We start from the raw sequence: 14236 nt of genomic DNA on the forward strand, positions 1-14236 counted from the left end.
TCTTCCGGCGAAATTTATCTGCAAACGTCCCGCGCGCAGCAGAAATCACATCAAAAAGCTGCCCACCTTTTCGGCTGGCGTCGCGAAAGAACTAGAAGGGGGGACAGGACCTTGGGTCTGGCACTTACTTTATATGGACTGAGAAACCTTGGCTGGCACATATCTGGAAGGACCACGTGGTCTTCGGAACGGCTCCCCATTGGCTCTCGGACGGAGCACTCAGCATCCCTAGGTAACACAATCAGTTGGATGCCCGAAGTGACGGCGCGAAGGAAGTTTGTGTTTTCCTCCGGTGCGTTGGATCACCTGTGGCATGCTACGGAATTGACGCACTTGGACGCGTTGGTTGCGTGATTTTTGAGACGCCGGTCAGTGAAATTTTGCACATTTATCGGATTTGTGGCAGTGCTATTGTTTTTTTATCTGTTGCCATTGAAAAAGGATGTTTTATGAAACGGCGCAAACTGTTGGACCCGGTTGGCATAGATCGTTTAAGGTGAGTGCGTATCTTTTTTTCTCCCCTTTTGTGCGGAGGTGGTTTGTTTATATCGGGACTCTGGTTTGTTTGTATTGGAACTCTCGAATTTCGGAGAGTTCTCCTCAGTAATAAGAGCCGACTTTTTCCATTCAAGAGAGCGACGAGTTATTACAAAGCATTTCCCCCCTTCACTCCACCTCTCAATAAATATTTTACTTGTAGAATAAATAAGGGACCCAACGCCAAAAAATAAGTAATTAAATAAAATAAAATAATGTAAATCAATAAAATTAAAAATAAAGTAGTGATGTAAACCCCAAATAAACTTTTTTTTCTTTTACAATTCAATTCAGTAATATTTTTCTTCATTATTTCACCACGACTGATGATTCTTGTTTGTCTTTAAAATTTTGATTCTTATGAAATTTTTGTTTGAGTTCAAATTAAAATATGCCCTTGTTTAAAAATATTTTTTTTAAGTTGAAAAAAAAAAATTTGAATTTGACATCTTGAATTCAAATTATGTTTTTCGCAATCACGAGTGTGTGCATGTAGGCGTGTGTGTTTGTGTGTGGGGAGTATGCGTGTTTGTGTGTAGGGGTTATGTCTATGTGTGTGTAGGCATGTGTGTTTGTGTCTGTGTGCTGGCATAAGTGTGTGGGGAGTTGTGTGTATGAATGTGTGTTTTTGTGTGTGTATGTGTGGGTGTCTGTATGTATGCGTGTGTGTATGTATAGGTGTATGTGTTTGTGTGTGCGTGTGTGTGTGTAGTTGTGCATGTATGCGCGTGTGAGTAGGGCATGGATGCAACCTGGAGACGGCTTTCGCTATAGGAGCAGCATCGTGAGGAGCCCGTCGACGGTGATGGTGTGGAGGGTGGCTGTGGGAAAAATCAAAGGAACGTCAAAAACAGTCGAGTGAGAACAATAAGCAATCGTGATTGCTCAAAAAACCTGGTTTTGTGAAATTATTAAAACAATTAATACCTTCTGAAAATTTTCAAATCATCCTCTGAAAATGTTGAGGTGTGTGTGCTCTGATGTTTACTCGATAAACAATGGTTGCGGCTATCTTCACGAATAATATGAAACATTAATGCTATATTATGAGCTTACTTAGTTTGAATTTCAATTATGTCTGTGAATGTAACTTGAACAGATATTAATTATACGGAAAGTTTTTTTTTTTACTGAAGATTTGCAACGCGACTAGTGCAACATGCGATGTTTTCAAGATTTTAAACAAAATGTTTTGCAATCTGAAAAATTTTTTCGGACATGGATTTTATTGGAGTGAGTCCCATACTCTCGTTTTTGCCCCGAAAAATAAATAAAAAAATCGTAGAACAAACCCTTAGAAAAAAAAAAAAGAAAGATCGTTTACACGAGTTTTTAAATATTTTAGGGGAGAATAGGACTGCCCCTCTAGAGAGGGGGGTACTGGCGCAAACTGCATCATCGAAATTTTTTGGAAGGCTGTTTTTTGGGTATTTTCCTCTTTTGTTGTTAAGAGGGATCTTCGTGGTATTTGGAGGGAGTGAACCCATGCTCGGGGAGAGGGCACCCTTTGGGGTAAAGACCCAAAGTGTCTCTTTTTAATTCAAATTTTCACGTTTTTGATAGCTTTTATTTTCTGTCTAAAATGTTTCGAGGAGCTAATGAGAAATGGTGTAACTGTAAGAGAATGTCCCTGATAGAAATTAATGCAAAATTTGAAAGAAACAATATAATTAAGTCATGATGGAAGCGGGCATAATTTAATTCTATGAAAGCTTTTGTCAATTGTCAAAGAATTCTGTAATTATTTTGTTATTATTTAACAACATACAAAAGTTGCATGATTAGTTTAGTTTTCAAAAAAATAAAAAATAAATACTAATTAAGTTGGTCCTTTATCGCATTCTTTGTTCCACACAGTCACTGGCGGATTGAAGGGGAGCTTTTGGGGGTAAAAACACCTTTCAGAAGCATTGGTTTTACCATTATTGTCAATCTTAATGAAGTAGTTTATATACACGTAAAGATTGTTTTGATCACCCCCCCCCCCCTTCAGAAGGTAATTCTGGCTGCGCTATCCAGTATCCACATATGGAGTAACATGTTCGGAGAGTCCCAAAAAATTTATTGATTAAGCTCATATTTTATGATGTATTTTGTTACAAACACAAACACAGACTTAATTGCATAATTCAAGTTCTCTTTTGATGTAGTTTTTATTTTTGAGCATGCATTGTTCTTTTGAAAGTTTATATCAATGTGTAAATATCATTCCTGAAAGTTATTACAATGTGACTCATTTTTAAAAAAAGTCACTTATTAAGTACTTTAAAGTTGAGTTGATTTTTTTCTGATGATTTAGTAAAGTTTTCGACTGTTATTAGTAATGTAATTTCGTCATTTCTTTTAGATCATTTAACTTCTTTAAGAAATCAAATAGCATTTATTTTATCGTCTTTTTTTATATATAAAGGTACTAATTTCAACTTATAAAAATTTGAAGATTTCAAAACTACCATTGTAAATTTACAGGTCACTTACTTTTAGTGATTTCTTTTTAAAATTCTTACTTTTTAATGAAATATATGAGTTGTAACATGCGAGGCAAAACGTCGGTTATTTTGTGGAATGACCCAGCAGAGTTTATTTAAACTGACATCATAATTATGTATTGAAAATATTTAAATGTACTTAACTGCAGAATTAAAGAAATATGTCAGTAACGAACATTCCATTCCATTTTAATGAAGAAAGTAAAGTAGGAAAACAATAAACACGCATTTCGTAACTTTCACATGATTGAACTCTACCACCTCCATTAAAAAATTCTGATTTATTCAACGATTTATGTTATCTCCTAGGGAAGTAACAATCTAACGTTGTTTTGATTGAATTTTGTTTTCTTAATCACGCAAGTTTAAGGAAGTTGATGCATACTTCTTCATCAAAACCTGAACTACTTAAACGAAAGAGAGAGAGAGAGAGAGAGAGAGAGAGAGAGAGAAACAGAAAGAAAGAAAATCGGGGCAAGACAACATTTTCACACGACCACTAGCAGGCCAGTGGTCAGCCGTGTTAACCGACCTCTTAAGTGTAATGAAACCCGTTTGCTCATTTTCTACCAAAGAAACAAGACTGAAAAACATAACAATAATAAAGAAATGGGATGGACCACATCATTGGGAAATGAAAGAGAAAGTGGGTTTAGGTGAAAGGTAACAATTTTTCTTTTGATAATGTTTAGGAATTCTTTTGTAGTAAGGAATTCTTGAGAACTGGAGAAAGTCTTCCAAACTAAAGAAATTAGATAATGATGAAATTCGTGTAAATTCAGTACATTTTGAACCAGGAAAAATAAATTTCTTCATGGTAGTCATCTTCTAATTAAATGCGTTATAGTTCGTAGATTTCTACTAAACTTTGTATCCGTGGAATTTTTTTATTAGTTACAAATAAATTGAGTGGACAGCAACATTAAGAAATGAAAAACGAAAGTAGTCTTAGGTTAAAGGTAACGACTTCCAAACTAAAGAAATTTCGTATTGATGAAATACGTGTAATTATAATTCATTTTAAATTAAGGAAAATTAGTTTCTTAACAATAGTGATCTTCTAATTACATGCATTATATTTCGTGGATTTCTACTAAACTATGCATCTGTAGAATTTTGAACTAGAAATAAATAAATGCAATGGGCAATCTTCCAAACTAAATAAAATTTAATAATGATGAAATACGTATAATTATAATGTATTTTAAACTAGGAAAAATAGGTTAACTAAATACTTTTGTGTATAAAAAGTAAAATATTAAATACAAAGTCAAAAAGCACAAATTTCAGATTACTGCTAACACATGTTTTGGCGCTACAAGAAACGTCTTTTTCAATGCAAAAGAAATGGGCATATGGATGAAATGAAGCATGACTTTTGTCGGATGTGTCTATATGCTCATTTCTTTTGCATGGAAAAAGGCATTTCTTGTAATGCCGAAACACGTGTCTACAGCAATCTGCAATTTGTGCTTTTTGACGATGTTGTTTCTTATGTTACTAGGAAAAATAGGTTTTTTATTAATAGTCATCTTTTAATTGTATGCGTTATATTTCGTATAGATTTTTATTAAACTCTGTGTCGGTAGAATTAGTGCAATGGAGCAACATTGGAAAATAAAAATGAAAGTAATGTTATGTGAAAGGTAACAGCTTTTCTTTTAATAACTTTTAGGAATTCTACTGTGACAGGGAATTCTTGAGAAATAGAGAAAGTTTTCCAAATTAAAAAAAATAATAATGATGAAGTACATGTAAATATAATATATTTTAAACTAGGAAAAATAAGTTTCTTAAAAATGGTGATTTTCTAATTATATGTAATATGTTTCGTAGATTTCTACTAAACTCTGAGTCGGTAGTTTGAATTAGAAATAACTAAATGGAATAGACAGTAACATTTAGAAATTTAAAGGAAAATAATCTTAGGAGAAAGGTAGTAACAACTTTTCTTTTAAAGAAAATTTAGAAATTCATTTGTGACGATGGGGAGGAATAGTAATAAATATAAAAGTTGTGTGCAACGACTAATCACATTTTGGTATAAAGTCTCAAATATGCTCATATTTTAAGATGGAATGTAATTTTTCACTTTTTAGAAATATCAAAAGTTCTTTGTATCACTTGTGCGTTAGAAAAAGAAAGTTTTAGTACAATTTCCCGAAATCATCACTCAGTGTATGAATAATTATGCTTCTTTTGGGACTGTGATTGCTAAAAAAAGAAAATAAGAATCTTATTATTGCATCTATTTACATTTTGCATCATTGATTGAATGTTTTAAAACACTGCTGTGGGGAAATTTCGAGGTAAACAAGTAACTACCAAATAACAGGCTGAAAATGTTTTTTCTCAAACGCTTTGATGGATTTGCTGTGGAATTTCATTAAGCTATAAATAAAAAATATACTATTATCATCACAATATCTGTTCAAAACTGTTTTCGTGTTTTACGTTTTTATTCAGAACAACAGGCGTTCAGAATGGTAGGGGAGAAAATTGTTTGATTTTAAAATGTTATTTAGATTTTTGAACTACACGCTATTAAATATGAATGTCAAAATGAAATTATGTGTGGTATTTTTTTCTTTATCAACAGAAGAGCTGGCTGATTGTAGCCATTAGTTTTTTCTAGCGTTAGTCTAAAATTCTTAAACTGATTATTTTGGAGCGGTTTATGCCAGCAAAGTTACATTTTCTGCCGTAAGTTACAAGATCGTTTGCTGTTTTGAAATGGATATTTATAGAATTTGTTAGGAATAAAAATTTTAGATAATAGAGCACTTTGTCCACTCTGCACCGTACTGTCGTATGAGTCTTTTACTCATACTTTATTACTCACGCACTAACAAGAAAACATACGTAGAATATAAATCTGTTTTCATTGCTCCAAATGTTCTTCAAAACCTGTGACGAAACAAGTTTAAGTGCCTACATGCCGTTTTTCTTTTCCTTTTTTCTTTCTTTTTTTAACTACGTAGCGTTTCACAATTCAATGCCATGCATGTAAAAACAAACGCGTTTATAAAAAGAAGAAAACTCGTTTTCGATCGCAACACCATCAGGATGATAAAATGTTAATGTTATATTTTTTTTGTCTTGTGTCAAACCTTTTTATGACGGTGAGTAACGCGGCTGCTGCAATTACTTCTTTAGGGAAGCTTCGTTAAAGTGAAAGGATTCTAAACCATTTCGGTATCGAAAGATGAAGACCATGATGGTTGATTAATAAGTTAAAAATCAACAGTTTCCGCACAAAATATAATTCTTTTTTTGTTTTCTATGATTGAGTTGTAAATTATGAATTTTTCTTTACTATAAGTAAATGGAAATAAATCAGCTCATAAAACAAAACAAATAATACATTCTGTGAAAGCTGTTTAATATAATTAGTTATGCATCGCAGTAAGAAATTCTGCGTAAGATGTTATAGAAGAATGTGAAAAATTTTGGTATATTTAAAAAAAAAGATGGTGCTTAGGCAACAGAACCTATGCCCCTAAGAGCGACGGTGCACCCTCCTAAATACCACGGAGCGCTTCCAAGAAAGAGACCCCAAAAACAAAAGAAAAATTTTCTATAAATTTCAATGGCGTAGTCTGTGTCATGACCCCCCCCCCCCCTCTCGCCATTCCTTGGGCATCCCTCGCTTAGTGATAGATTAAAAAAAATATTAAAATGAAATCCTAAAGTTAATTACTGAAGTATGAATTAAGTGATGGGGAAAGGGAGGGCACATATGAACATAGGGCGCTTGGGAACATAACATCTTAGGCACATGTGAACAGTTCCCATATCCTCTCCAAAATATCAAAACTAGAGATGCACCGAATACCATACTTTGCGTAATACCGAATATTTGGTTAAAAATCAAACCTAAATTCGGCCGAATAACGAATATTTGTTTCAAATATTTTAATTATAATACTTGAATTTTATGCCAATTTAAAATAGAAAGTATTAATCCATTTTGGGAAATGAAAAGGCATTTCCGTTTAACATCGTAAATATATCTACATTTAAAAAAAGTCTTAATTTGAAATAAATCATTCCAAAAGCAAAAGCAAAATAATATTTTAAATGGATAATTAAACTTATACAAATGTAGAATCAATTTCTTTCTTGATATATGATTTGATAACTGATATTCATGACAATACATTCTGTCATTAGATAAAGAATCTTGCATTTACCTTTCATACAAATATACGAAACTAGGTTAACTAAAATAACATTACGAATTACAATTTTTCAAGTGATATTTTGCTACGTTAATCTCTTTTTGGTAACTGATCAATTTTATCATTATTGAAATTGAGGAATGAAATTCCAACATTACCAGATATTTTTATTTTTTCTCTTTAAGTACAAAGGATTATTAAACTCTGATTATAATGATTGATCTTAATTAGGTTGTTTTTAAACACTATTTAATATTTCATTAGGTGTATCATTTTATAAATTAAAGTACTGAAAAATTTAATATCCACGTGTTTTCTTTTTTAGCTGAGTATTTTATATGAAAAATAAGCAGTTCAAGTTAAGAAGTAATAAATGTTTTTATATATTTATCATTACTTAACATTATGATTTTTTTCTGGGTACTGTGTCGAATTTGAATGGGTAAGTAAGGCTGATGTAATGTGTCAGAAGATTGAAGAAAAATTGAAAAGCAACGAAATTAAAATTTAACATATGAGATTAAATTAAATATAACACTTCTTTTGCACTGAAATTACTTTGAATGCGATAAAATTAATAAGTACAACTTGAATTAATTTTGTACTGTGATACGATACTGTTACTTTCATTCAATGCGTAAAAAAGATGTGATTGTTTAATAATTATCGAAAATTTAAATTTGTTTACAATTCGGTGCCGCATATTGAAGCATTCGGTCGAATCGAATATTCGGTATGTCTGCCGAATATACCGTATACCAACCGAATATTCGGTGCATCTCTAATAGGATATTATGTAAAACCTAAGCCGTAACGCTAAGAAGTGCGATGATGCGGAGAAAAGTGTAGGATATTAAAAGTTTTAAATAAATATGTGTTAACATTTTTGATTATTGTTTTTCTATAATCAATGTATTTATTTATGCCAATTAAGATTTTGAAAAGAATTATTTATTGTTTAATTATTGTTACTAAATATGGTTAGCATTTTAATGTTATAGAACCGTCACAGGAAATAAAAAGACGCGAACTATTTTACTTCAATTAAAGCCTTAAGAAGAAAATAATTTTAGTCAGAATTATAAGGACAGCGGAAAAATTCCAGAGGAAAAAAAAACTATTTCTGAAATAATGCAGTGCAATTTATACAAAAAATACCTTTTTATGCTAGAATTCATTGTGGAATACAGAACATTTGACAAATACGAAAGATAAATGTTTTGCCGAAATTAAGAAAAAAAAAAAAAAAAAACGTCATTGTTAAACTAGACAAAATTATAAGGACAACGAGCGTTTTACCCCCCCTGAAAAATCCTAGAAATCAATAATATCCCCTCTTTTTTTCAATCACTTTTATCGGTCTTGATGTCAAGAAAGTTTAAGAACATTCTTGGAAATTTTTATCTTACTTTTTTCGAGAGAGAAAATGAGTTCTTCCTTGTTTCGATATTGAATACCATTTTTTCATACTTCGGGAGCCAGAATGCATCACTAAGTTTCCATCAAACTTAGATCGCGTCGTTTGTGTGGCCAGTACAACAATTTCACGAAATAAGCATCAAGCAACGATTTTGAGGTTGGAGAAACATGTTATTATGCCTTATTCCGCTGTAACAAATATTTTAAACTCGTAATTAACAGTGATTTTCGTTAAAAAAAATATTGCTCAGTACATCAACATTATCCTCAGAATTCATTCCGTCCTGTATAAAAAATATTGGTATAGTTTCCGTCCGTTGCGAAACTTCCTCTGACCATTACTGAGCCGCGTGCAAATGTACGCTTTGAGATTTCTTTTTCTTCACAGAAATCGTACCAGAAGTAGCAAAATTCATCTAGTCCATCCTAATTATTAGTCCTTCCGAATTAAACTTTTTCTCATCGAAAAAAGTTACATTATCCCACGTTTTTCTCATAACAACGCATTTTTGCCACCCAACCCTTGATGGTCTTTATTGAACTTTTTAAAGAGTCTTCATGACATTAGTTTCACATAATGAAAATTTTTCTCTTTTTCTAAAAGATGTTGAACAGTTCAAGCACTATTGTAACTTGAATTCACATCTGATATCTCTTGATGTTTTTTTTTTAGCAATCTCGTCTTATTATCTATAGTTTCACACACACAGAAACAGAAGTTTTCCTACCTTTTCGTCTTTGTCGATTATATTTGCCGGAATTTTTGTAAAAGCTCTAAATGACCGATCTCTATCTATTCAACTTTCTTGCGATTTGAGGTACAGTACGTCGTGAAAATTTTCAAGCAACCACTTTCCTTTTCTCAAATTCTTTACTTTTTGTATCTAGAGGGATGACTAAAAATAGAATGTGACTTCCGCAATCGCTTACTAAGCATTTATATGGTTATGTAGCGCAGTTTGCAGAACAAAAAACATGCAAATTTTGCTTTTTAGAACATGCAAATCTAATTGTTCTTTTAATTTTGTCAATGTCACACGGATGTCTGATCTCAAAATTCTTTCTACGAATAAGAAATGCCTTTGTATTTTCAATAAAAGCTACTAAAAAAAGTTTCACTACCAATTAGTTACTTATCATATACGTAATTTCCGACCAATTGCAGCGAAGATGTGGTGTTTTTCCCTTTTCTCCTTATAATTTTGACCACCACTGCATGAAACGTAATGTGACAGCGAGTCAAAGGGTTATAATCTATGGAAAAAAATATTTTTTATGCCACATTACTGTGCAATTCAAAATTTCCATCGGCGCCTGCAGAATTATATGCAAAAATTGTGCACCAAAATGCAAATCACTAATTTTTTTAAACTATTTGTTTTTTTTTTAAATTATTCATTATTTTTTAAAAATCCTTATTCCATATTTATTTATTTTAAAGCAAATTCTAAAACGTATTTTCATCTACGTCGAATTATTTCAGTAATAATTACTCTGATCACAATATTTTTGCAATTCTGTAATTTGTCGTTTGCTTAAAACAAATTTAATTTACCTAGGGGAGACCGGGGCAAGATGACTATGCTAACAATTTTCGTGGTTTATTAATTTATTTTTAAGGATAGAAAAATTAATTTTACATGAGCTGTTAGAGCAGTCCTTTGTAGTATTAAGTATAGTGCCATTTAATTTTTCAAACCAAAATAACGAAGGATATTTTTATTTTTTCATAACCTTAACAAATCGTCATCTTGCCCCAGTACTGGGACTTTGACCTAGGGGCAAGATGACAACGTTGAAAAAGGTTGAACATATTTTGTGTTTTGAATATGTTACCTAGTTTTATAAATAACTGTGTTTTTACATCTTACTAAGTATCAAATTAAGCGTAATGCGTTGTAGCGTAATGTTCAAGTGTTAAGTTGTGCAGCTAACAATACAAACAAATAAAAATATCATTTTCATCATTAGAACATTCCTCATGCCACCACTCTTGACTTTTACAGCTCTGGATCCATTCTTCTGTTGGAGGGTTTCAAAATTCCACTTTCCAAGCAAGGCATCTTAGAACACTATTCTTTGAATTTGATGCAACTGCATTGCCTGGCATGAATACGGGTCCACAGTAATAGACTTGGGCATACAGGAACTTGGTCTAAGTTTTTTTTTACTCCCTTTTTAGCTTCACGAGCTTATTTTAACCGTTTTTTTAAATAATTCTTTTTCTTTCTTCCGCTTCGCTCCTTGTTCTGACATTTCTTTGATGGGTGTGCTTGTAGGAATGTTTGAGCTTCAGTTTTTTTTTTCTCGCATTGTGTTGCTTTAGGCAATGCATTGAAATCAGAAACACTAACATGCTTCTTTGGTGTATCGGAATCAGCATTTACCATAACTTCTGCTTCGTCTGGAGGGTTTATATGTTGGTTTTCTACTCCCAAGGCCTGAAGATTAGCATTATTATTCTCAGTTTCAGAGCCAACAACGTCATAGTTCGCTAAAAACAAGAAAATTATGAGACTCGATACCTCATTCTTTAAACCTTTTATCGGCATTTCCAACTGTAGCTGCTTTGAAGTTAGCGGTGCTCAAAAGCTCACCAATAATTTTTTTCTGTGGTAGTTTGTCCTTGATGAATAACCATAAAGTTGTCAATGCTTGGCTATAGTAGGTTTTTAATGGGCAGAAAAATGACGCATCAGGAGCTAGAGACGATGCGATGTGTGAAATGGCAACCCAACCATGATAATGTTTTTTCACTGCAATAGAAGATAGCCTGCAAAGCTATGCGAGATTCATGATTGTCAATAATCAGCACAGCAGGAGATTCTTTGCTTGTTTTTATTCATTCAACTAGTCATTTGGTCAACTAGTTTATAAATAGCCCCGGTCACCCGCTTTCGAACGATACATACCTTGATTCAATGCGTCCTTTAGCCCCGGAGGAGAAGCGCAAGGTCGCGTGGACAAACAGACAGCGTTTACGGAAGTTTAATAAAGTGAACAACATAGTTTAATAAATTCCGAAATACGGGCAATAAGCAAGCTCGTCATCTTGTTCCGCGTTGCTGCCCGTCATCTTGCCCCAGACTGCCTGTTTGAACGGATTCTTCTCCATTGCCATAACAAAAGGCGATTAATTGACATTTATTCAAGGTAATAGGTAGTATTTAAACTAAGTTAATCATAAATACTCAAGAGACACGATATATCCTATATGTATATGCAGCAGAGCTTATCTACACATGCATAAAGTTATATCGTGGCAACGGTAAACAATCAGAGCTTCAGAACTAACACAAATATGGCGATTTCAGCGTCTCTATACTATTGCTGAACGAACAGCGGATATGAGAGCCAGTAGCATGCAGTTGATGCAGTTACCTAGTTTAAAACGGAAAAAATAAGGCATTCGTCATCTTACCCGGCTCGTCAGCTTGCTCCGGTCTCCCCTACTTAAACTGAAGCAAAATAGTGGGCAAATGAAGCAAAGTAGGAGCCAGCAAAGCTATCATTTACCTTTAAGGGTGTTTGGCACTAAAGGAGCCGGGGATTTGGGGGGGGGTGAGATGGTTTTTGACTGTTTAAACCAGCATTATACACTATCGCGTAAAAAACTTTTTGATGTCAAAAATCTAACCCCGACCAGAAATATATTATGTTTTAGAAGTGGAAACTTCTTTTGGGATTGAGGAGGCTTTAGCATGCTTTAGCATTTTTGAGGTGCTGAAAAACCATTCATTTCGTGAAGCCGTCACCTCATTTCACCGACATTAGTAATGCAGCGCATGCGCGGCTTCTCTCGGTTCCTTTACTGCTTTGCTTTCGTTGGGAACTGCGGACCTCTGTAGCGCTTTCGGCAGCGCACGAGTCTCATAATCCAATTCCCGAGTAATTAATTTCAAGGATTAATTTCAAGGAGTTATAATTTTCAGTTTGATCCTCACCAGGGTCAGTGCATTTCTTCTCCAGAAAAAAAAAAAAAAAAAGCTTATATAATATTTTTGAAGTGAAAACTTCTTAAGACGCTTTGGGCATTTTTTGACGTGAAAAAAACAATAATTGTTTCTGATATCGGTGATGCATGTGTTTTGTCGTTGCCACTCTGCAAATGGACAGCTAATTGTAATGGTTGCTGTTTATATTTCACCGGCTAAGTCTATAAGCGCAATACAAGATTTTTTATATGAAAATTTATTTTTTTTTTATTATAAAGACGCTTCTGCTTTACTTCAAGATAAAATTGGGAAGAGCTTTGATGATTTGACAATGATTTTGAGTGGGGATCTAAACATCTACTTTGCAGATGATAAAAATCTACCATTCATTGAATTTTTAAATAGAGAGCTAAATTTAACAATGTAAAATGATCGCAACTTGATCGGTCTTTTCGGCATGTCGGCTAAAGAGGGGTAATATAATAAATTGATTTTCGTGAAAAGTTCAGTATGTGTATTGCTTATTTTTTTTATGCATGAAAAACTGAATATCACACACTAAGAATTTATTTTCAAATATTTCCTAAATTTGCATCAATATTTACTTTTTAAACGAACTGATATAGACCATGCCAAAGTATATGTAATTGCTGCTCGGATTGCTGATACACGTAAAAACTAGGCTGTAGCTGATATTTTGAATTCACAAATTATAAATTTTAATCTTTGAAACTACAATTTATTTTGAATTAAAATTAAACGCACACCGCACACGCACAAACACACCAGAATTATTTTGTAGCTTTAAGTTTTCACTTCTGCCGGCATGACTGCCTGATTTTTTTTTTAACAAAGAGTTGAGATGAACTGACTCCAACAATTCATTTAAGAATTGTGGGTACCAACCCATACTGTTCTTCAGGTTTGTCATTTCTCGTTGTTAGTTTTCTTATTAAAATCAAAGCATCCTTTTGACCTGAGAACTTAAATCTTGTTTCGAAGACGTTTTTGTTCTACTTAGAGCTCTACAGTGTGGTAAAATTAGATGCAATTAGAAAAATTCAAAGGCTTGGCTATTGACCGGTAAAGCTCAACAAAACGAAAACAGTAGCTACGTCGTGGACCTGCTCAAAAAGAAGGAAAAGGATAGCATTTGTTGCGCTAGGAAGAACTGATGCATGTCAACTAGATAATAGTGGATGCGAATTCTTGGCGTTGCACCAGGAATTCTGTCGATTACATAAAAGAACGAGGTACTGCGCACTTGCTGATTCTTGTGAAACTTATTTGAGGTACATACCTCAGAGGCTAATGAAGCCTCGGGAGAAAAAAATAGACCAATTAACTGTATTTTCCCCTCATGTCTTCGCTCAAGATTAACGACCTGTTAATGTGTTCACACAACCGAAAAATTAATGTTAGCATCAACTTTTTTTTTCTTATTTGTGCTATTTAATCTGGTTCAAAGTTTAAATACAAAAAAATGTCTTTTTTTTTGTTCCACAAAATTATATCCAGTTTGTAAATGAAGAAACTTTTTTTTTCTACCATGCAAAAGGGATTACATTTTATTTCTGCCAATACACTTTTTCTCCGTATTTTTAGTGCTCACCTCCAAATATTTCTGGCAGTTAAAGGAAATTACTAGAGAGAGAGAGAATCTTGAATGTTAGAT

The 14236-nt window shown here is 33.1% G+C and overlaps 1 protein-coding gene across 1 annotated transcript in view; it reads left to right on the forward strand.

Moving 5' to 3' along the window:
• The first annotated feature begins 260 nt into the window (after nt 1-260).
• LOC129222752 (BAG domain-containing protein Samui-like) overlaps nt 261-14236 on the forward strand; it is a 40989-nt gene continuing 27013 nt past the window's right edge. The window contains exon 1 of the mRNA XM_054857282.1: nt 261-496. Coding sequence (XP_054713257.1) covers nt 443-496 — 54 coding nt within the window. The 5' untranslated portion in view covers nt 261-442. The remainder of the gene's footprint in view (nt 497-14236) is intronic.

Source organism: Uloborus diversus, chromosome 5 (assembly GCF_026930045.1).
Source record: "Uloborus diversus isolate 005 chromosome 5, Udiv.v.3.1, whole genome shotgun sequence".
Classification (NCBI taxonomy): Eukaryota; Metazoa; Arthropoda; class Arachnida; order Araneae; family Uloboridae; genus Uloborus; species Uloborus diversus.